A 23232-nucleotide genomic window follows, 5' to 3' on the forward strand; every position below is an offset into this window, starting at 1 on the left:
TTTGTAGGCTAGCTTGCAAAGTGATATTTGGATACTAGACTCCACTCCAATAGCAAATCCTTTGCTATTCGTTTTGTGTCTTTTCTTAGGATGTGGGCCAAGTACAGAGTGCTGGCGGGACACTGCTGGTGCATCATCCTTCTTTGTCTCATCTACTGCCTGGAAGACCTGCTGAATTGGATACTTGGAGATGTCCAAAACGCAAGCCCAGCTACAACCTATCATACCGCTGAGTACAAGTGTCGACAAGGTAATAATTTTAGAATTTTTTTCCATTTGCCCAAAGCGGTAATCCATATTGTTGCGTTTCACATTCCCACTGAATTCATACCCTTTAAACACCCTTATTCCATAGGTTGTTACAAGAAACGCCACAAAAGCCCTCCATACAGTAAGAGTGCCAAATAGAAACGAGGAAAGAGGCCAAGTGACGCTAAATAAGATGGTCTCTCGTGGTGTACATGCCTGCGAAGCAATCTATTTCACCACCTCTTTTGGGGGGGCAATCTCGGGAGCGACCTCGGCCATCATAGCGTCCATCTCATCCGCAAGTTGATCAGCCAGAGCAACCATGTGATCGTGATATGTGGGTGCATATCTGATCGCAGTCCCGCTCTTAGGTTTCTTTGGGAGGACGCCGGGCAGAGCCAATCGCTTAGCTCCGTCGTTCAGGGTCTTGGTTTGTTCCTTGGATTCGTCATGTGGAGCCGCAACAGAGGTAGCCTCCGGAGCAGAAGCATCCTTGGGTTTGTCCGAGACGTCATGATGCGTCTTGGCAACAGTGCGCACTCGCATGAAAGGATCCGGAGCAGCTTCGCCACGAGCTACAGCAGCGGCACTCTTGCGAGCAGCCTTGCGCTCTTCTAGCTGAGCACGGCGTACGTTCTCGTAATTCAGCTTCTGATTTCGCAGGTTGATTTGGTGGACGCGCTCAGCCTCAGAGAGCTTTTTCTCGTTGGCTGTTCGTGGTTTGAGGGATGTGCCCCAGGAGAGCTTAGGATTGATAATCTCATCCAGTTCTTTCTGAAGCTTTTCAACCTTTGCTGCATCGCCTTCAGCTTCGGCAAGTTTGATGTCGCGCTCAAGATCAGTGCGTCGGATGATGTTCTCATCTGTGTAAAGGACACCTTGCCGTCGCAGCTTAGTGGTCATCTCCTCGGGGGTGAAGACGTGGTTGATCAGGCGATTGATGTCAGCGACTTTGGTCGCCAAATTGCTTTGCGTGGCCATCTTGCAGTCTTCCACCACCATAGTCTTCCGATACCGACTGTATTCAGCCTCGAGGGGAGTCAGTCGAAACTTCCGCGGGTCAGGTTCATATAAGGAGCACGTACCTCTGTGAATGGAGAATCGGAACAAGCGATGAAGGGAAATTCCCGGACAGCTTTACCATGAGCAAGTTTGGCATATTGATCGGTGACGAATGGGCGACCATTCTTCCCCTCCAAGGCATAGGGTTTTCCGGTGTTGAATCCTTCAATCAAGCACATACGGTATTCATTCATGCCCGTCTCGCTGTTAGGACCAATGTTGACACGGGCGTAGCATCCAGTAATGGCGTCTTCGAACCCAGGGTAGAAACAAACTTGGGCGAAGTTGCTGCGACCGACACGCGCGCGTTGAATATCCCGCAGCTCAGCAGGTGGGTCGTCCTTCGGGGCGGATGGAGAGCGTCGATTGTCAAGTTCAAGGTCGCTCTCCATGTCAACATCCTCGGAAGATCCAAGAGATCCTTGGGAGCCATGGGAGCGGCGACGCGATTGCGTGGTGTCTCGGCGCCGAAGCTCATCCCGCTTGCCCTTCTGTTCACGCTGGCGCTTGTAGGCCTCGATCGCATCGGAAGTCTCGCCGACTTTACGGCCACCCAGAGTAGTCTTCTGTCGGGAGCTCTTGCGTTGAGAATCGTCGTTACCAGCAGATCCAGACTTGCGCTTCGCCTGCTTGGCAGCTGCACGAGCTTCCTCGCGCTCTCGGGAGGCTAGAAGACGGCGTAGAGCGAGATCTTGATTGTGGCGGTCGACCTGTTGAGCTCGCTCGGAAAGCAGCTCTTCTCTTTGGATTTCGGGCATGGCCATGATCTCTTGTTTCTCTTTCGCGGAGTAGTAAAGCTTCTCGTAGGGAAAGATGGGTTTGTCCTCGTCGTCAGAGGCCTCGCCAGCTTCGGACTCGGATTCAGACATCGGGGCTGACTGAAGGGAGTCGTGGGATTCTGCGTCAGATCTGACATGTGGGGTAATGTCAGTAAAATTCCACATATCAAAGATAGGGGAAAGTGTGGGATAACAGACACTTCCATGTCATCTTCATCTCTTCGGGGCTTTTTTCCACGACGAGTGGATATCGCAGTGCCTTTACGGCCCATGGTCTCTGGTGACTGTTCGCGATCTGAGGAGTGTGGTGAAGAATGATCTGGTGAATCATCCTTTTGAGGGGGGGACGAGTGCTCCTCGTCAGAGTCACCTGCCAGAGCCAGCAGCTCGGCGTCCAAATCGTCCGCCATGGTGATTGCCCGGGGTACCTGTGGACCGTTTCTGCCTGGGTCTGCGATCCGTTTGCTCTTCGGAGGACACTCTCACAATGGCGCTTTTTCAGCCGCCAAATGTCTCCGTTGTATTCGTTTATCAGGCGAAAGCACTCCTGAGAGAGGCTATATTCTTTCTGCACCCCTTGGCCGTATAATCCGTTCAGCTCAATGAGCCCCCTGCTTGCCTCTCCAGACAGGGCACACAGTTTTATAGGGCAAGCTGCGCAAGAATTGCAACAATCAAAGAGTACAATTTCAAAGAGATGGGACGAGAGGCGTATATTATTTGCGTCGCGAGTTAGCGTTAGCCGTCGGCGCATGACGTCCGACCGCCTTGACTGCAAGCGCGCGGCTAGCGGCTGTACCTTGTTCCGTGGTGGCGTCAGACGGCCACTTACAGTACACACTTGAGTCTCCAAACTTCTTTAATCGCCTATGTCTCATCATGGAAAGCATGGCTCTACGACGATCTTCAATGAGGCAGCTGCAGCGCTGTATGAGGACGCCATGTCCTCTCTACCTCGATTTTCTGGCCCCACGTCTTGGCCAACACACACGCCGTTTTGCTTCTACTACTTCCGAAGCCCCCCCATCACCGAAGCCTCGATACGTACTCAGCAAGCAACAGCGAGAGTATCTCGACAGTGCGCTCCGAGTCAATCAAGCCGGTGAGATTGCTGCCACTTTGATTTACAAAGCGCAGACACCGCAGGTAGTCCGGTCACATCCACATCTTCGACCCTTGATGAAGCACATGTACGAACAAGAGGCTGGACATTTGGAAACATTCAATCGATTGGTGGCCAAGCATGAGATTCGACCGACGGCAATGTATCCTGTGTGGCACGCTGCGGCAACATTCCTAGGATGGTCGACGGCGGCTCTTGGGCGTGAAGCCGCGATGGCATGCACCGAGGCAGTCGAGACGGAAATTGGAACACATTACAACGATCAAGTACGGGAAATTCTCTCATGGGAGGCGGACGCCGAGCGTCGTGGCGAAGAACTGGATGAAGAACTGAAGGAAATGCTGGGAATTTTCCGTCGCATCCGCGATGAAGAATTGGAGCATCTTGATCACGCCGTGGCCAACGACGCAAAGGAGGCCAAGCCCTACGATCCATTGGTTGATGTCATTCGGCTGGGATGCAGAACCGCTATCAAGATCAGTGAAAAGATTTAGAGGAGTGCGCCGGCTCCGCTCTGATATCGTCGTTTGGACTCTCAGCTCTGAGATAATGTGAAGAACATGTAGCACCAAAGATTGTATAATACTCTGCTGGACATATCGAGGAGATTGTTGTCCTAAAGAAATATCAATCCCATGGGATCGATCTCCATTTCAATATATCATACATTGTCATGATGCACATTCTGTTCAAGCGGAATTTTGGGTACAGTCATCTGGGCATATCTGTACAAAACGCTTCGATATTGATGCGCGCCCGCTCCATCTATAGACTCGGAGAAATCAGGTCGAACAAGACGGGGGCTGAGCAAACTAGCTCTTGCGGCTCTCCAGGTACTCGAGGAAGCTTTCCGAAAAGCGTACAACCTGCTTATAGACTTCCTCGAACCCATTGGCGCCACCGTAGTAGGGATCATCCACCACTTCACCCCCGCCGACTCGAGCATGCAGTTTCCCGCCCTTTCCAAAGTCACCAAAAAGTCGAACTTCGGCGACCTGAACGTCATCGCCCGACGTGGCTGCTTTGCGGCGCAATCCCGCAACCACCGAGTCTCGTACTTCTAGCAGATCCTGCAGATTGGACTGGTCCATCCCCAGAACATAGTCGAATTTCACGAAATCCTCCTTTGTGACTCTGCGCGCCGCATGCCTGTACCCCGTGATTCCGTGGCGGCGCAGGGTGGCCATGGTTCGGCTATCCGGACCCTCTCCGGCGTGATAGGCCGCGGTTCCTGCCGAATCGATCTTGCCAATAAGATCGTGGGTCTGGGCAACATTGCGAAAGACTCCCTCTGCCATTGTGGACCGGCCTGCAGTGGTGCGGAGTCAGGTTGTTGCGCGTCAGCACGTATACGAGGCAAGAGACACTCGACGTCCGTAGTACAGGTAGGTGGGCTGGGTTGCGCCAGCTTTGGCGGAGAGGGGGCGCAGGATTACGCACAGATGTTGCCTAGGCAGACGAATAGAACGTTGACCGGACGTTGCGCAGAAGGATCGGATGCCATGGTTGGACGGGTGTTTGACTGGGGAGGGGGGGGACTGAATGAATGAGATGAGTGTGACTTGAGCGAACTGAGTCCACACTTGAAACCGATCTCCAAAAAATCGTGGATGATGCCGTCGGTGGAGACCAGGGGAACAGGAACAGCCCGTTATCGATAGCGCTTTCGTCATCGGGTTCATTCCGCTTCCATACTTCACAATGAGGTCCATCTTGAAGGATAGATTGTTCAAATTGCATACTGCTGTATGTTGTGCGTCTATGATCCCACTAGTGCGACCATGAAAAGAAGATTTCATATTTTCTCTCGCACTCGACTAGATTCAGTCAAGTGTTACCTGCAATGCAAGGTTGAATTCGCTTCCCCCTTCCGTGAGGGAACACTGAACTCGTGCAACCTACGCCCGTCCCATCAATGGGGCCTGAAAGCCCACAAATATATGACAAGTAGATTAAGTTTCAATCTGTATTACCTAGCGTCGCCAAATCAGAAATCCATATGATGTGCCACTTCATGAGCCTCACGAACACCGGTCTACAGCATCTACATCAGCATGGATACTCATCTCTACTCCTCCATACTCGCAGCTTGGTCGTCTTCGACAAGTATATATAAGCATATTGTCGCAGGTACCCTAACCGCGATTCATGTGTGACAGGGCTGTGTAAATGGAATTGTACCTACTGCCAGCTACCGTACCTCCCCCGGGCCTTCATAGTACGGGCTGTAGTACCTCCAACGATAGATATGCCAACCCAACTTAAACACCTTTCCTTCGCAATTTTCCTCAAAATGAGAGATCCTGGCGAGGTTCCACCCGGCCGGCCACGCCTTCACACATTTGAGAACAGACCTGTATTCCCACATCATTTTGCCTCTCAGACGCTTCCAGCACAGCAAGGTCGTGGTAGTTCTGCGGCTTTTCAGTTATTCCATATACCAGAAACTCGCAATGCCCGATGATCATGGACGATCATGCGGCATCCCTCCCGCTCTGAGTGATTGTCCGTCTGTTGGACTCTTCCCTGGATGGCAGTCCACTAGAGGCGGGGATGAACTAGGAAAATACTACCTGAAAGTACAGTACTACTCTTGAAGGCCTATTCTTAGCAACTTCAAAAACCGACAGGGTTCCGACTGTGATCAGTTCTTGATCCAAATGGATCCGATGACCGGCAGGCAGCAGAGTTCTCCGATTCCGCATGACAAGAGGGGCTTGGCACGTCTACCTCGAGATATGCAACGCCGCAGCGCTTGGCAACATTCTTGGGCGTTGCAGCCGCCATTGCTGGGACATCCAGTCGGAGAAATCCGTTCACGTTATGTAAGCGCAAGGAAGTAGTGTCTGAGGACTAGTAGGAGGTGACCCGTCTGCGGCAGTGCAGATGAGGAGTTCAATCTCACGTCTGAAAATTATCGGGTGTGTGACTAAAAAAAGAACCCTCCCAAAGGAACAGAAAGAAAATATTTTTTGCCTTACCCACTTTCCAGGCCGTTCCCATGTTCCACGCTGACACGACCATCAAAATTCAAAATGGTTCCTGTACTTCGACAGGACAGACCAAGTAGAGATCGATGTGACCCCGCCACAGCGCAGCACGGAAGGGGCGCAGTCCACAGAAACCGTGGCTGGGCAGATACCTGGCGTGCCTGTCGTTGGCCCAGTGACGAGTTGAACTTGGCCCGCGGTGGAGAAGCCCTCCACTGGCCGATGCTCTGCCGCTGTCCGCCTTCAGTGCCAATTATCGATGACCCGCGGCGCTGCTCACTGCACGAAGTACATTCTGCATCTGTCCACGGGTCACCCCAGGCATCCAGGCATCCAGGCATCCAGGTACACATCTCGCAGTGCGAATGAACTGGGCTGCTCGCAAACTTCCCCGTCCACTCCCTTAGCCTGTAGCAATTCATTTCGAGCAGTCAATTACCTCTGGTCACTTTGGTGTTCGAGCCTGGAAGTCACACCTCAGGACGACTGCGACGAGCGGCGACTGAAATCCACACGACGCTGCGGTCTGCGCGCGGCATCTTATTCGCCTGGTGCCCACTTTGCCGTCATCGCTGCGATCGGCTAGAAAGGCCCTGTAAACACCAAACAAGAGACGAGGGGAGTTGGGGATCGTAGCATACCAGTTTGACTTCTTGCAACCTCCGAGGAAACCAATTTTGGTGACATTGTCTGGCCACTCTGTGTACGGTCGCCATTACTCTCTGATTCTTTTCCTTTCCCTTTGTTTTTCAACAAGGCTCGGCAGTTTGTTGCACCCGAAACGCCAATTCGTATCTTTACTGTGAAACCCTCAGCTGAGTTTCAGTCCCGTGTTTGGCCGTGGAAGGTCTTTTCCAACCCGCCATTCAACTTGGACTTCCGACTGGGAGCTCCAGCTGACGAAACGCTTCGAGTCCTCTCCCCTGCCACGCAGCTGAAGCGCGGGATCTCTACCTGAACCCAACCCACACTGCAAGTGTCAGACGCGATGGCCTATAATCGTGTTGGTAGGTCTCCCCTCCTCCTCTCCCCACAGCCGCCGGGTGCTTGGTGTGCTGCGCCGTTCTTCCAAAACGAAAATTGGCCTGCATTGCCGGTCGATGCAGGATCGTACTGCGACTGCGCAGCTCAAGAGGGCGAACTTTCGAAAACAACTCCGTGAGGGGGCTTTGCCCTTGCAGGGCAAGCTGGAAAAACGAATCAGTCTAACATGCCGATTTCAGATCCCTTTGGGGACGAGCATCGCTCACCGGTCAATCCTCCTCCCGTGAGCCATTATGATAGTCGCACACCATCTCCTGGCCGACCGTTGGATAGCTATCAACTTCATGACAACCCTTATGGCCCTCCGGGCCATTTACCAATGCCATCAAGCGATCGTCTGGCGGAGCAGCCCACAGTGAGTTGAAGCATCTGCGAGCGCGCAGCCGGACCATTGCTCTGACTGTGCTCATCAATATCTCTAGTACTCTGTCGAAAACGTTCATAACTCATACGGCCACCACGAGGCTTACGAATCACATGCTGGTGCACAACCCTACGGATACTCCCAACATTATACCGTCGACCCAGAAGCCCACCACGACGCTTACTACACACAGCCTTACGAACCAACCCCGACTCCTCACGACGACTATGATCTAGGCCAGTACCCCGAGGGGGGTCAAACCCCATACGACGATAATGCGCCCATGCTGCAGGTCGAGAATCCGTTTGGGCCGAATCCCTATGAGGCAGAATATCAGGACGAGCCACAGCCGACACCCAGTCCGGCGCCAATCAAGCGATGGAAGACAGTGAAGGAAGTGCAGCTGTTCAACGGCAACCTCGTACTCGACTGTCCCATCGCTCCCAAGCTGCTGAGCCAAGTCCCCCACGCAGAGCCGCCCGGTCGTGACGAGTTCACCCACATGCGGTACTCGGCTGCCACTTGCGACCCGGCGGACTTTTTCGAAGAGCGATTCACACTCCGGCAGAAGCTGTTCGCGAAACCTCGTCATACCGAGCTCTTCATCGTGGTGACCATGTACAATGAGGATGACTTTTTGTTTGCCCGCACCATGTCCGGCGTGTTCAAGAATATCGATCACATGTGCTCCCGCACGAGTAGCAAAACATGGGGCAAGGACGCTTGGAAGAAGATCGTCGTGTGTGTGATCAGCGATGGTCGTGCCAAGATCAATCCTCGCACTCGCGCGGTGCTGGCTGGATTAGGTGTCTACCAGGACGGTATTGCCAAGCAGCAGGTCAACGGGAAGGACGTAACGGCGCATATTTACGAGTACACCACTCAGGTCGGGTTAGAAGTGAAAGGAACACAGGTCCACCTGAAGCCGCGGTCAGGTCCTCCCGTTCAGATGATTTTCTGTCTGAAGGAGAAGAATCAGAAAAAGATCAATTCGCATCGTTGGTTCTTCCAGGCCTTTGGTCGGGTGCTCGATCCAAACATTTGCGTCCTGCTGGATGCGGGTACCAAGCCCGGCAGGGACTCCATCTACCATCTCTGGAAGGCATTCGACGTGGAACCCATGTGCGGTGGTGCCTGTGGAGAAATCAAGGTCATGTTGTCGCATGGAAAAAAGCTGCTCAATCCGCTTGTGGCTGGACAAAACTTCGAGTACAAGCTGAGCAACATTCTCGACAAACCGTTGGAGTCTGCATTTGGCTTCATCAGTGTGTTGCCCGGTGCTTTCTCGGCCTATCGGTTTGTTGCGCTTCAGAATGACAAAAACGGACAAGGCCCGCTGGAGCGCTACTTTTTGGGAGAGAAAATGCACGGTGCCAATGCCGGTATCTTCACAGCCAACATGTATCTGGCCGAGGACCGTATTCTCTGCTTCGAAATTGTCTCGAAACGCAAATGTCGCTGGCTGCTGCAGTACGTCAAGTCGTCCACAGGCGAAACTGATGTGCCAGATCGCATGGCCGAGTTTATCCTTCAACGACGCCGTTGGCTTAATGGCAGTTTCTTCGCTGCCGTCTACGCCATTGCCCACTTTTATCAGATCTTCCGCAGCGACCACAGCTTCCTCCGCAAGTTTATGCTCATGATTGAATTCATCTATCAGACCATTGCCATGATCTTTGCCTGGTTCGGCATTGGCAATTTCTTCCTCGTCTTCCACATCCTTACGACCTATCTGGGCAGCGATGAACTCCTGGGAACTGCTGGCAAAGTCCTGGGTATTGTCTTTGAATGGCTCTACCTTGCCACTCTGGTCACCTGCTTCGTGCTTGCGCTGGGCAACCGGCCCGGCGGTTCCAACAAGTTCTACATGACCATGGTGTACTTTTGGATCTTTATCATGCTATACTTGTCGTTTGCCGCAATCTTCGTTACGGTGAAATCCATCCAGAAGGAGGCCGCATCAGACAGTTTCTCCGTCAGCGAGTTGTTTACCAACAAAACCTTCTTCTCGATCATCGTCTCCCTCGGCTCGACGTACGTGATGTGGTTTGTCGCGTCGTTCATCTTCCTGGATCCATGGCACATGTTCACCTCGGTAAGTTTTTGAGTAGGGAAAAGAAAGAGGCGGGCCTATTTGTTCTCCCGAAAAAGTCTAATCTCAGTGTTTCACAGTTCATTCAATACATCCTCCTGACCCCAACATACATCAATGTGCTCAACATCTACGCCTTCTGCAATACCCATGATATCACATGGGGCACCAAGGGTGATGACAAGGCCGAGAAATTGCCTTCTGCGACGCTGAAACCCGGCGGCAAAGTCGACGTCAACATCCCCCAGGACGATGGGGATCTGAATGCCCAGTACGAGGCCGAACTGGCCAAATTTGCCAGCAAGCCTCCCAAGGAAGTTCACGCCGTCTCGGAGGAAGACCGTCAAGCCGATTATTACAAGGGATTCCGCAGTGCGGTCGTTTTGGCCTGGGTGTTTTGTAATTTTGCCCTCGGAGCCGTGGTCCTGAGTGCCGCCGGCCTGGAAACCTTTGACAACTCCACCAAGACCAGCAGCACCAACCAGGACTTTACCCAGAGTCAGCGATCTCTGATCTACATGGAAGTCGTTCTCTGGTCGGTTGCGGGTCTGTCCCTGTTCAAGTTCATGGGCGCAATGTGGTTTTTGGTCGTTCGTATGGTGAGTTTCTCTGTGCCTTTGATGAGTCTCTCGGGCGTCTCTTTAATTTCTCCGCTAACTCGTCACAGTTCCGTGGCGTTTGAGATCCGTCCTGGCATCGTGTATTGTTCAACGTGGGGACGATTTGTGCTTTCCATTTCCAAGCCTTGCGTCGCGAGTGGTCCTTTTATACGATATATTCCCCCTATGTTTCTGCGTTGGAGATGGAGCGTTGTGTTCTTGCGTTGATAACCTCGGCGGGTCCGGTCTGGTCTTTGGAGATTGATGTGATACATTCATGAATGGGCACGAGGGGGACGAAAATGAATTGGGGCCATGTATTATACATGTGATGAATCTTTGTTTTATCTCTTTTTGAATGGCGTCTTGGTTTTTTCTGTTTACCCCTGCTTACTCTGGGGATTTGTCTCACTGCCGACCAGACAGACCGTGGGTGAGACGGTTGCTGTTCTCCGAGTATGGGGGTTAGGATGCTGATGTACCAATGAAGTCTGATTCTAGCATCTGCCACTTTTCAAGTATCAAGCCTTTCGTGTGGTTGGTAATCTGGTACTATTTCTCTCAGAATCTCTTCACTGGAGAGATGGAGGACATCCCCGATCGAGATCCCACTTCGGCGGTCCATATCCTCACGCATACCCGTTCCCATTCAGAGGAGACATGCTCACCCCGTTTGATTCTTCGAATGTACACACAGGGCAATCCCACCGAGAACCAGCGCCAGCCCCAACCACGTCTCCTTGGCAATGACCTTGCGCTCAACATACCATTCTCCCAGAACGGTGAACAAGAACGCACTGGAATTGGCCAGCGGCACAGTGAGGGAGAGTTCTGCAGAGCAAAATAGAATTTGAAACGGTCAGTCCAACGAGCTCACAACCCCCCCTCACTTGACGTGTTGGAAAGAAGTGCATTTCACCAGCCTCCAATCTTGAAACGTACCGTGCTTGCCCACCAGCAAAAAGAACCAAATACTCCCCGTGAGATTGATCACCAGCGGAATCGAATAAGCCGGCGTCCGCAGAAGATTGACCACCGTCCAGAAGACCGAGACAATCTTCGTCCGTACCCATGACTGACGCGCAGAGGAGTGCATCCACGCCGGCGCGGGAATACCACCCGTATCACTCTCCTGCTGAACAACGTGATCGTGCCCATCACGGTGAGAGTGGCCACTCGGCTCCCCATATTCCAGCTCCTGCTCTTCTTCCCGCTGACGACTGCCGCTTCTCCTCCTCACCTCGTTGCCTCCATCAAGATCACCGAGGTCGATGACGTCCGGCTCGGACGTGGGCAACAATTCCTGCGCATCCTCTGCGCCACTGTTGGGGGATTGCGCTTGTGACCGCCCGCGGTCGAGAGATATCCTGTCAGAGGATGGAGAAGAAGGAGAGGGAGTGGCGCTGGTAGTCGTCGTAGTCGTGGACTGTTTTTGTCGTTCCTGACGCGCGTTAAAAATCCGCCGCGGCGCGACGACTAAAGGGCGTCGTAAAGCCCCATGCGACGCCCACGAGGAGGAACGAGAGGACGTAGTTGAAGACAGAGGGGGCTGGGTGGCCGGGGATACTGGCGTCGGGATCCATGTGGGGAGGAGAAGGTCGAGAAGCTGACAATTCGAATGAATAGAAGGAGACACGGAAAGAATCCCTTTGGCCTCGTTTGACGTCCTGCTTCACGTTGGTTTCCCTCGAAATGGTGTCCGGGGCGTTTATTGGTCCGAGCGTTCCGAGGAGAGGGTCGGACTGTTCGGTCGGGAGAATTTTGGAGATGACGGAGTCCGGGGAGATTTGGAGAGTATACAAGCAACCTGTGTCCCGGTCCGATAAGGAGATCAATCAGCCATGGCCCTAAAGTTCTGAGCTCGACTTGATTGCAACCGGGTCGGTCAAATGTTCATTTTGAAAAAAGTCTCCGGAGGTCGAGTATGGCGCTACTCACGGCGACCGGACACTTTTCCATGTGCCTGACAAATCGACACCCACCGACTCAATCTCCGTCAGGGACGGAATGGACATGCAGGTGGTTTAACCAACATGGGCTTAGTCTGTTGACACAAAGGGCCGAGCTTCTTCCCTCTGGACAGCGGAAAAAATCCGGTGCTGACATGGTAGGTCGGCTCAGACTGTGAACGTACTTTTTCAAAGTCGTAGATTGGAGATGAGGAGACAGACATGGTCTATGACATGGATACGAACTATCAGAAGCCCGCTACAGTTTCGAATGTAGTGATGCCTCACCTTGCATTTCTAATCAATATCAAGACCGACACAACCAATACCGGGGATAGAATCAAACTCAGATGATGACCAGCATCATCTATATAAGATTCGGTCCGCCAATGGTCCTAGAATGAAGCACTCATCCATACCATTCACCAAATCTCTGGAGAACCCAACAAAGAACGGCTGGTCTTGTGCTTCATTCTGCAATATTGCATCCAAGCTAACGACATCGACATTGAACGATCCTATCAAGGATGACCTGTGATGCAATGTCGCTCCCGTCAGACCCCAAACTCGAGGGCTTTGAGATAATTCAAGTCAATTACAAGCAAATCGGCGACCAAGGCATCCAAGCAGATATTTTGATTCCTCGCAGTCCACACACGGGTGCAAGACCACTGATTGTTCGCGTACATGGCGGTGTTCTGGTATCTCATCCCCTCTCCAACTCTTGCCCTATTTCTTTTTTTTTTCTTTTCTTCTTTTCTTTTCCCCCCCCCCCCCACATCTTCATCCCACAGCAAACATGCAGAGATCCAGACAATCAAGATATGCGGCGTACTAAACCTCTTCCTCAGATCATGGGCGACTCGCTCTACATGGATTGGTGGCCCCATTGGGTATCCGATCTCGCTCTCCAGCACAACGCCATCATCATCAGCCCCAATTACCGCCTCATGCCAGAGGCCACCAGCGCCGATATCTTCACCGACTTGACAGATTTCTGGACCTGGTTGCGATCCCCTGCCCTCAAAAAGATTCTCGCCGCTCACTCCCCTCCGACCAGCATCGATCTCGACCGAATCTTCGTGACGGGCGAGTCCGCAGGCGGCCTGCTCAGCGTCCACTTAGCTCTGACGTATCCCGACGAGATTCGAGCCGCGTCCGCGGCCTATCCGGCCGTGGCCTTGAATGCAGAGGCGTTCACCAAGCCACGGCTAACACCACCTTTTGGCATCGATGTTCGCGAGGCGTTGGTGAAGATGCATCTCCACGTGGCAGCGCTGGGTACGGTGAAATCCTCCATCACGTCTCAGGACAGGTTGCTCTTCGCTCTGGGTACGATGCAGCACGGGTATTTGTTCGAGATGTATGAGCGGGGCGCAGAACAGGTGCCCCGGGAGGTTCTGTATCCTATTCTCAAGGTGGCGGATCCGAATCTTCGGGTTCCTCGGGGGGGACTTGTGGTGCTGCATGGTCGTCAGGATACGGTGGTGCCGCTGAGTGATAGTGAGCGGTTTGTGGTACAGGCTCAGAAGGTGCTTGAGAGGCGTGGGGATGGGGGAGCAGGTGTTTCGTTGGTGGTGAGGGATGGAGAGCACGGGTTTGACGCCTCTGCGCGTCTGGAAGAGGACTGGGTGCAGAGCGCTATGGAACAGGCTATTCGGGTCTGGTTGGAGTGAGACGAGCATGATACCCTGGCTGAAGATTTGAGGCGATTCATCATGTCGTGATTCTCTATATCCACAAAGGGTGGACTATATGATTCAATCGATTGTCTGTTTTATACCATGCACGTTTTCTGTTGATGGGAGATTATGATGATCCGTTTCGAATCAACTCCCTCATCGATACAGTCTCCATCCCACGTGTAGTTCATCTCCAAGGATGAGATCCACACCCATACATCAGGAACCCAGTCTCGACGAATACGTAATTGAATTAAGGACGGGGAAAGTGCCAGCAAAGTGTAATTCCATCTCCACTCTATCGCCAATTACCCCCACTCACCTGGTTGAACCTACCTGGAAAGTACCCCATTAACCGATCTCAAGACTGTCGGCATTTCGACTCGTGCAGACCCTACGGGTACGGAGTAGTTCGTGACACAGTGGAGTACACCAGACACTTGCCAACACGCACCTGGACAATCTGCAATAGAAACGAGTCAAGGTAATAATGACCAGGAATCATTCACCCTCGGTTACAAATTCCCTGGAGCGGACTGGTCGGTTATCCTTCATCTTGTGGAGCATGGCCATCTGGGCAGGGTTCAAATGCCGTTTTTCGTGGCCGCCGTGGAAGATGTCACTGCGAGTAGTAAATGATGCTGAACATGACATGCCAAATGCCGCCCTGGCTCCATTTGATAAGGTGCCCGGCTTTTTCCACTAGTGTCAACCTAAATAGTTTTTAACATTCAAAACGAACGCGAGGTGAAAGCATGGTGGAAATTCCAGGCTAGCTCGAATGCAGGATAGTGAGCGCGCATCGAGAATCGAAAAAGGTCCTGGACTCTACTGTACCTTGATGGGAATGAATGAATCCCTCACTACTGACGGCAGGGTTGATTGGAGGCATCTCATTTCATACTGAAAGCCTCAACTAATGTAATGCAAAAAAAAAACCCGTCAATCTCGGGCAGTATTCAGGTTTCCCGTATAAATCATCAAGATCAATGCAAATGGTCCAGGTCATCAGGTTCACATGCAGTCTTGGTCTTAGATGCTCCCAGCACGTGGCTTGGCACGGGACAGAGCTTTCCTCTGATTAATTCTCGACTTCTCGTTTGTGGTTCGGTTCACCTTCTCACCTTTCCCTCCTCGGCCTCACATTGGTCTTCCATCCCACGTCGGAATTCAGTTTCCACCCCGCCGACCGCTCCGAGTTGGACGAAATTAAAGTTGAGACCAACCGCCGAGAGAGCCCAAATTCGGGCGTGATTCGGCGGCGGGGAACCCGTCTGGTGGGCCAGCCGGGGGCACATCAGACACCGATGGTCGGAATTGGGTCTCCGGTTGGCGGCATGTACGAGGCCATCGACTCTGGGCAAGAGAGAAAGACTGGAGCTGGAAATGTGGGTAGAGGTGGGCCGTCTGTGTTTGATCAATCAGTGCGATCAGCTCAGACCGGGTTGGTCAGTGGCTGGGTCTCTCACGACAAAATTGAGCCCATCCAGACCGGACGTCTGCCGGGCTCGTGCAGGACCCTGTTCGGTGCTGTCTAGTCTCCAGACTCCTCCTCTGTCTCCTCTGCAATCCAAGTTTCCAACCAGGTGGGGATGTTTACCCCACACAGACACGGATAGACACACGCTCTCTCACGGGGTCATCATGTCTGGATCTGGGGTAGGTGGGGGTGGAAAAAGTCCGGGGCAAGATTCATATATCTTTGCTACCGACTCCGCCATGAGCATGGAGTGTCTGTTTTCTTTTCTTTTTTTTTTGTCTCATCATCAGAAGTATCTACCCCAATTCTAGGCCGGCGCTCTTCTCGATCTCGAATTGGCCATGGCTCACGATGATCTCCCCAACAAGTCACTGCAAGCGGACACCGTTTCTTTGACGGAGAAGATGGATGCGAGTGCCGTCCACATTGAAATGGGCAAGAAGGACGAGGCCACACTCCTCGAGAATGCCAGAAATGCCACTGAAAAGGAACATAAGATGACCCTGTGGCAGGGGTTGAAACTATACCCCAAGGCTGTCGCATGGAGTGTGACCATCTCGACTTGTATCGCCATGGAGGGGTACGATGTCTGTCTCCTCTCGACTTTCTACAGCTTTGCTCAATTCAATGAGAAATACGGCCAGCAGTTGCCCGACGGAACATGGCAAGTGCCCGCGTCATGGCAATCGGGGCTCAGTAATGGTGTCAACGTTGGTGAAATTATCGGTCTGCTCCTCAACGGTTTCCTGTCGGAAAGGATTGGGTATCGGTACACAATTCTGGCATGTCTCCTCAGCTTGACGGGTTTCATCGCTATCTTCTTCACGGCCCCCAGCGTCGAGGTGCTTCTTGTCGCAGAGATCCTGGCCGGCATTCCGTGGGGTGTCTTCCAGACATTAACCATTACCTATGCTAGTGAGGTATGTCTCCCTCTCCCGTTCGCGTAACTTTGAGCCTTTCGTGGAAGTAGGCCCTACAGGTGCATCATCTCTAACCATGTCTGCCGCGCAGGTTTGCCCCGTCGCTTTGCGTGGATACCTCACTACCTACGTCAACTTCTGCTGGGGGATGGGTCAGGCGATCGGTCTCGGTGTGATCAAGTCCATGGTCAATCGGACCGATGAATGGGCATACCGGATTCCCTACGCCCTTCAGTGGATGTGGCCCGTCCCCCTCATGATCGCAATCTGCTTCGCTCCGGAGTCGCCCTGGTGGTTGGTCCGAAAGGGACGGCTCGACGAGGCCAAGAAAGCCTTGCTGCGCCTCACCAGTCTGGACCGTGAGACGGATTTCGACGCGGACGAGACCATCGCCATGATGGTGCACACCAACGCTCTCGAAGAAGCCATCTCCCACGATGCCACCTACCTGGACTGCTTCCGAGGCACTGATCTCCGCCGGACGGAAATCATCTGCATGGTCTGGGCCATTCAGAATCTCAGCGGAAACGCCTTCTCCAGCTACTCCTCCTACTTCCTCCAGCAAGCTGGTTTGCCCTCCAGCACCGCCTATTCATTCGCCCTTGGCCAGTACGGTATCAATATGGCCGGCGTCTTTGGCTCGTGGTTCCTGATGAGTGCCGGAGTCGGACGTCGATCACTCTACCTATACGGTCTCTGCGGTCTCTGCACGATGCTGCTGGCGATGGGTCTCTTGGGGTTCGTGCCAGAGGCGCACAAGACGCAAAGCGCCATGGCCACGGGCAGTATGATGATTGGATGGGCCCTGTGCTACCAGCTCTCCGTCGGATCGGTCTGTTACTCGCTGGTGTCGGAGCTGTCGACGCGACGATTGCAGATTAAGACCGTCGCCCTGGGCCGAATCCTGTACATCATTGCCAACATCTTTTGCAGCGTCATTACGCCGTATATGCTCAACCCGGGTGCGTGGGCGTGGGGCAACTTTGCGGGATTGTTCTGGGCGGGCTGCTGTGCGCTCTGCATTGTCTATGTCTTTTTCCGCGTCCCCGAGCCTGCGGGCCGCACCTTTGCCGAGCTGGACATGTTGTTTGAGATGCGTGTCAGTGCGAGAAAGTTTGCCACGACCAAGGTGGACGTGTTTACTGGACACATGGAGAATACTTCTTCGTGAGCAATTTTTCAAGTCCAGTTGCCGAGGGAGGAATGGGGTGGAAGGGAGGGGGGCATTGTCCTTTGCCAGCTTCTGTATTTCATATCATGACCCTTTTTAAGATGCAATTGAATGATGACCTTGATGATTCATCTATATATAAAACATGACATGAATCCATGAGACGATCCATCTTTACCGTGAACCATACCATCTTCCGTCAATATATTTGATCAAATTCTGACATGAGGTATATAACACAGGTAATATTCCCATCCTCCCCGTCACTCCCATGCATTCGGGGTAATTTACCGCACGAAAAGGAACCCCGCTCCAGCCAACGCCGAAAACACACCCAAAACCACACTACTCAAGATACCCGAGTCCACCATTCTCACCGACCCCGCGGCATTATGCTTACCCGTCGCAGTGGGTATATGGAACCCGATATCAGTCTGCGTATACGAATGCGTCGACGCCAACGCCAACGAACCCAACTGACCCGGCTGCCCCGGCACCACCGTCATGGTCTGCACCACCGTGACCGAGTCGACAAACTTCCAGGTGGGCGTCGCGGTCGAATTCTTCGGCGCAATCTCCACGATATTCGACCGATCACTATTAAAATTGGTCTTGGCAATGGCAATCTCCTTGCGTTCCAGATCGTACACGACATACGCCGAGCGTAGGAAGGTATCGCCGAGGAGAATCTCGTTTTCCGGGGCGGGAGACAGACCGAAGTGGCAGGCTGGACTGCCATTCTCGAGTTTTTGCTGTTTACCATTGGCATCTTTAACGGGGATGGCCATTTCGGAGAAGAGGACTGAGATGACGGGGCCGTTGGGACCGGCAAAGCCAAAGTCCAAGGTGCCGTTGTATTGGTTGACTGCGTCGCAGTCGACAAAGTCGAATCCGGAGGATGAGTCCGTGACGACGTTGGCGAAGGAGGCGAGTTCGTCGTATAGATCTTGGGGTACGTAGGTGAGGGTGGTGCCGGAGTCGAGCACGGCGGGGAGCGCAAAGGATTTGGGAGTGAGGACTTTGGTGCCGTGGGTGGGATCGTTGACGGCGAGAGAGGTCCAGGCGACGGTCATGGAGGTGATTTGGCCTGATTGAGCATCTGGTTGGACTTTCATGGCGACGAGATCGCCGTGGAATTTGGCCGTGTCGTAGCCGCCAAAGAGGATGTTGCCGGTTTGAGCATCTAGAGAGTTTGGTTTTTCGTCAGTACTTGTGCTTGTGCTTTCTTTCCTTCCTTCTTTTTCTTGTTTTTTGGGGGGGAAAGAAAGAAAGGAGATGGTTGCGATGCAGGCGCTGTTCCTGTTTTGTTTCACAGGTTCTAGATGGAAACGTACTGATATCATTCAGCCATAGACTGTAGGAGCGAGACTTGATCAGACCCTGTCCGACCATATGCGAGACGAGATTTCGGTACGGCTGGCCGCCCTGAGCAGCAATGGATTCATCCGACTCAAATCCAATGCCCATCACGCCGGTGCCGATATCTTTGACCTGCGTCGCGACGGCCAAAGTCATCCCCTTGACGGTGACCCCACCAATAGCAAAGTCATCTCTGATGTAGTCTCCCATGACTCCGGACCCGTCCAAGTACCCGATCGTGAAGCCCCCGTGCTCGAGGATACTGACCGTCGACGAACTCAGCTCGTCATCTTCAGGGACCCAGAAGAAAATCATCGTTAGTCTTGATTCGCAAACTCTCCATAACGCTCTCCACCGGCAAAGATGAACAAAAGACGAAATAATGGGAGAGGCAGCGGGGGAAGACAAAAAAAAAGAATAGCTATATTCTCAAATGATCCTTTGCTTTTTTTTTTTGATCTTCGTCCTCCATTCTTTGATCTTTCTTTCTGGTCAGGTAGACTTACACGATCCACCAATACATCCCGTACTGATCTCGATACAGGCGTATTCCCCCATCATCCAGATATCGCTACTCCCCGTGTCGATCTGCAACTGCACCGGCTGGCCCGGTGTGCCCACCGTCGCATTGACCCAGAACATGCCGTCCGAGTAATCGTTGCTCAACGCGGCGGTGACGGTATCCCGCTTGGCGAGGGAGCGATGCGCATTGCGATACAGTGGCAACGAGACGACCTGGGGTTCAGCAACCACGGTCGTCAGGAGAGCACCGTGGGCAATCAGAAGCAGTCCCGTCAGGCTGCGGGGGAGAGAACCAGTCCACCAAGCCATGGTTGTAAGCGGTTGGAGACAAAGGCAGATCCACTCGATGCTCAGAATTGAATGGATGCCTGGTCAAAGAGTATACAAGGTCTTGGTGCTGGTGTCTGTTCTCGTTCTCTTTGGTATCAAGAAGCGCTTCACCGTTTGCGATATACTCTGCGAGAGGTAGACGAGAACAGAAAACAAGAACACGAACACGAAATGGGAAAAAAAAAAGACAAAAGGAATGGAAATCCCTCTTCAGCTCCCAAATTGATATGAGTCGAGGGAGGGGGTCCAAGGCACACTATTTACCACGTGCAAAGAAGATTGAACCAAACAAGAAAAGAAAAGTCAAAGTCAGGAGTCAGGCCCCCAGTCAGTTTCGCAGACGAACCAATCCAACTCTGCACCAAAGCGCCCGGCGCCCGGTCGACTAGGCGAGAGAGAAACTAGTGAGAATTGGGGGTGAGCCGGTCCTAATCTACTGGGGCCAAAGAAGGGCACAGCCAATTGAGGGTCTCCAGTTTGTCCACTACACCGAAGGCTTGTCTCTCTTGTTCTGGTCTTGGCAATTCCGACGGAGAACGGAGATCCCGTCAGCTGGCGATGCTGACTGGATCGGAAGGGGACAAAAAGCTGACAGGGAGGTGAGAAGGGGAAACGCACAACCCAGTTAAGCTGACTTGAGAGCTTGGATGTTATTCATTTACACGGAGGAAACCTGTGGGAGACCAGATTCTAGTATCCATACGGTACTACTACTAGTATGAAGAGAGTCTTAGACAGTCGCTTTTCTGTTTTTCTTCATCTATTGACACGTGCTGGGTGTGGACCAGAACTGGTTGGGTCAGTGAGTGAAAGGACTGTTCTGGGGCAAAAGGAGCATCCTGTTGCCCCTGATTAGGCTTTGATCAAGACTGCGTCTGCGACACGTGGAACTTGTATCTATGGAGCGATGGTGCGATGCACATTCTCCCTGAATTGCACGGCCAGATGCGTGGGGCGTGGAAATCGAGCTCCGCCGATGGTGGGGAAAAAGTTGCGTGACGAGGGTCTCTTGAGCTAAGCGCTTTACGCACGGCTACGGCTGCGTCTACACACGTCCCTCGATCGAGTTTGAGCTTTCACGACGAGGTTACAAAGCTTACTGAATGCTGACGAGTGGCCAATGAGGTCTTTGCGCCCGACCAAAAGGGACAGAATGCAGCCGCAGAAGCGCACGGAGGAGGGGAACAATATGGGCCAGAGGGGTTGGCCATGCATTCTGCCAAGAATCCACAACTGTGTCTGCCAGTCGAGAGGAGGTAGTCCAGCTCCCGATCTCCGCTGCATATCCTCGAGTATCCAATGGAGAATCTTATCTTCCAATAATAACCATCCCGTCATCAACGAGCTGTGAGCATCCGGAGAATGGAGCTAGGAATCGCCCGCACAATCTGCCACATGAAGAAAGCCGAGTCTCGAGTGGCCGATGTGTCGTATTCAAGAGCCCGGGGAGTCACATCGGCAGCACCGAGGACGGTGTTGACGACCGCTGCGGGATAATTTTCTCGAAGATACTCGGCCATCAAGTCGTGACCATTGGTGACGCCGCCTAATGAAACAAGAAGAAAAAGGCAAGAAAGCCAAAAGTTAGATTCTGACACGCTTCTGCCACAGTAAAAGCTCTCTTCCCTCCCAGCTTCAAGGGTACCTACCGCACATCCACAGATTCCCATCACGAGTGACTCGCATGTTCTCATCCCAACGCTTGGTCTCGGGAAAAGTCTTCTTCATATATGAGATCAGGAATCGAGGTGCCGTGGCGACCCGGCCCTTGGTGATCCCCGCATGTGCGGCCACCAAAGATCCTGTGCAGATGGTTATGATGGTGGTGCCGGCCGTGTTGTGCTGTCGAGTGAACTCCAGATACTCCTCTGCCGGAGGCATGGCACGAGGGGCCGGTCCCGGCACGAAGAGAATGTCGAGTGCGCCCGGAGCGACCGCAGAATCCTGGAGAGAGTCGGTGACCTGGATGGAGAGCTGAGATGTCGCCGGGGCCATGGTGTTGGGACCTTCACGCGTGATGTAATGGATCTCACAAGGCCGGCCAAGATCCACGAGGTGCTGAGGCATACTGATATCTTCGAGCCATTCGGGACTCGCCATGAACAGCAGGTCCAGGGCCGCCAGGTCCAGTAGTTGCACGCAGTGGACCAGCAGAACACCGATGCGGAGAGGCTTGGGGGCCATTTTGGCGAGTGCTAGCACAGTGTCAAAGACCGGATCTCTGTTAGAGTATAGCCTTCACAGTTTCAATGAAACAGATCAAGTCAGACGGGACCAAAAGCTAGAATATGCCAGCTGTTTAAACAACGATGGGGTGAAAAATATGAAAGAAAAAAAGCTACTCAAGCGAACGGGCTCGACTGTTTGAAAACTCATGCAGGTCCTGCGGGAAACTCGTGACTTTCGCTTGCTAAGATGCCATGACTGGCTGTCAGAGGGAATTCGGAAGTCCCGATAGGATCCTCTGGCACTCACGATAAGGAACAGACACTACTTGCATACAGATCAACTAGGCCCGTTTCGAGCGTCTGACGCAGCAACCTGGACTTTTTCGTAGTGAGTGGCGCTCGCCCTGTCGGAGATGGGTCAGTACTTGAAAAGCCCCAGCATTAACAGGTACTGCAGAGCACGTGTTTGTCGGTCGGCGGTGACATGATCGAAGCTTGGAAGAGACTCACCTTTTAGTTCTCCTCTTCGGAGAGAACTGAACACCTCGCTTCATCTCGTTCCAGCTCCTCTCCTGATGGCAGTGCACTCGGTCCACTTAAGCGGAGGCCAACCTCCATCTGTACTACAAAACCACGTCAGTCCGGAAATAGCCCCTGTCCCCCCCCCCCCCCCCCCCCCCCCCCAACCCCCGACCCTCAAAAAGGAGGATTATCCCACAGTATCGTCCCAGTGCATGGGCCTCAAACAGGCTACACCCTCCAAGCGTTGTTGAATCATCGCATAATCTGCGCAATTGAGCGCAATGCACGTCGACAGTCGTACCATCTTGCGGTGGGACTTCTCCTCCGGTCAAGATATGTACACCGGAGGAGGTGTGAATGGACAGATCGAAGGCTTTGATTGTGATACCGGACCTTCACCAGGATCGGGATTTCAGGTCATACACGAAGACTCCTTCGGGCTGGTCTGGCCGCAGCTGAATCGGAATTTATATCGCACCCGCTCGTCATTTGTCCGCTCCCCTGCAATTACCCATCACATACCATATGGCTTAAGGCCAGGCAGATGTTAGGTGGAACCATCTACTGACATCGGGGACCACCTGGTATCTAAGTCACTGGGTCACTTGGCCAGGGTTGAGTGTTTACACTTCTATGACTAGCATGGCCCGAACCAACCATTGTTCTTTCTGGAGTATGGGGCCCCGCAATTTGACCTGACTCCTTGGACGACTCTTGGATGCGTGTTCCAGTCGAGCAAGACGGACGGTTGTGGGCCGCGCTCGGGCGCCTTCCAAACCCCAAAAGTCCTTTGCATGGAGTCAACATCGTTCTGAGTACCGCCGGGT

At 52.9% G+C, this 23232-nt stretch overlaps 9 protein-coding genes across 9 annotated transcripts; 4 read left to right on the forward strand and 5 right to left on the reverse strand.

The window, feature by feature from the left end:
- Positions 1-477: 477 nt before the first annotated feature.
- Positions 478-2500, reverse strand: POX_g08781 (uncharacterized protein; the record flags this gene model as incomplete). The annotated part of the gene is made up of 3 exons (XM_050117549.1): positions 478-1278; positions 1335-2220; positions 2289-2500. The coding sequence occupies 3 exons, from the start codon at positions 2498-2500 to the stop codon at positions 478-480; spliced, it is 1899 nt and encodes a 632-aa protein (XP_049965693.1).
- A 469-nt stretch (positions 2501-2969) lies between these two features.
- Positions 2970-3707, forward strand: POX_g08782 (5-demethoxyubiquinone hydroxylase; the record flags this gene model as incomplete). The annotated part of the gene is made up of 1 exon (XM_050117550.1): positions 2970-3707. One exon carries the CDS (start codon positions 2970-2972, stop codon positions 3705-3707), a length of 738 nt encoding a protein of 245 aa, XP_049965694.1.
- Positions 3708-4025: 318 nt separating this feature from the next.
- On the reverse strand, positions 4026-4717 carry POX_g08783 (Low molecular weight phosphotyrosine protein phosphatase; the record flags this gene model as incomplete). The annotated part of the gene is made up of 2 exons (XM_050117551.1): positions 4026-4522; positions 4654-4717. 2 exons carry the CDS (start codon positions 4715-4717, stop codon positions 4026-4028), a joined length of 561 nt encoding a protein of 186 aa, XP_049965695.1.
- A 2696-nt stretch (positions 4718-7413) lies between these two features.
- On the forward strand, positions 7414-10385 carry POX_g08784 (chitin synthase I; the record flags this gene model as incomplete). The annotated part of the gene is made up of 4 exons (XM_050117552.1): positions 7414-7602; positions 7670-9706; positions 9784-10302; positions 10371-10385. The coding sequence occupies 4 exons, from the start codon at positions 7414-7416 to the stop codon at positions 10383-10385; spliced, it is 2760 nt and encodes a 919-aa protein (XP_049965696.1).
- A 581-nt stretch (positions 10386-10966) lies between these two features.
- POX_g08785 (uncharacterized protein) lies at positions 10967-11885 on the reverse strand (the record flags this gene model as incomplete). The annotated part of the gene is made up of 3 exons (XM_050117553.1): positions 10967-11133; positions 11245-11743; positions 11814-11885. 3 exons carry the CDS (start codon positions 11883-11885, stop codon positions 10967-10969), a joined length of 738 nt encoding a protein of 245 aa, XP_049965697.1.
- A 908-nt stretch (positions 11886-12793) lies between these two features.
- On the forward strand, positions 12794-13927 carry POX_g08786 (uncharacterized protein; the record flags this gene model as incomplete). The annotated part of the gene is made up of 2 exons (XM_050117554.1): positions 12794-12952; positions 13103-13927. The coding sequence occupies 2 exons, from the start codon at positions 12794-12796 to the stop codon at positions 13925-13927; spliced, it is 984 nt and encodes a 327-aa protein (XP_049965698.1).
- A 1313-nt stretch (positions 13928-15240) lies between these two features.
- POX_g08787 (General alpha-glucoside permease) lies at positions 15241-17504 on the forward strand (the record flags this gene model as incomplete). The annotated part of the gene is made up of 3 exons (XM_050117555.1): positions 15241-15381; positions 15725-16333; positions 16425-17504. The coding sequence occupies 3 exons, from the start codon at positions 15241-15243 to the stop codon at positions 17502-17504; spliced, it is 1830 nt and encodes a 609-aa protein (XP_049965699.1).
- Positions 17505-17791: 287 nt separating this feature from the next.
- On the reverse strand, positions 17792-19694 carry POX_g08788 (uncharacterized protein; the record flags this gene model as incomplete). The annotated part of the gene is made up of 3 exons (XM_050117556.1): positions 17792-18687; positions 18839-19153; positions 19370-19694. 3 exons carry the CDS (start codon positions 19692-19694, stop codon positions 17792-17794), a joined length of 1536 nt encoding a protein of 511 aa, XP_049965700.1.
- A 1358-nt stretch (positions 19695-21052) lies between these two features.
- POX_g08789 (uncharacterized protein) lies at positions 21053-21899 on the reverse strand (the record flags this gene model as incomplete). The annotated part of the gene is made up of 2 exons (XM_050117557.1): positions 21053-21261; positions 21365-21899. 2 exons carry the CDS (start codon positions 21897-21899, stop codon positions 21053-21055), a joined length of 744 nt encoding a protein of 247 aa, XP_049965701.1.
- Positions 21900-23232: the final 1333 nt, after the last annotated feature.

The sequence above is a fragment of the Penicillium oxalicum genome, chromosome VII (assembly GCF_001723175.1).
Source record: "Penicillium oxalicum strain HP7-1 chromosome VII, whole genome shotgun sequence".
NCBI lineage: Eukaryota > Fungi > Ascomycota > Eurotiomycetes > Eurotiales > Aspergillaceae > Penicillium > Penicillium oxalicum.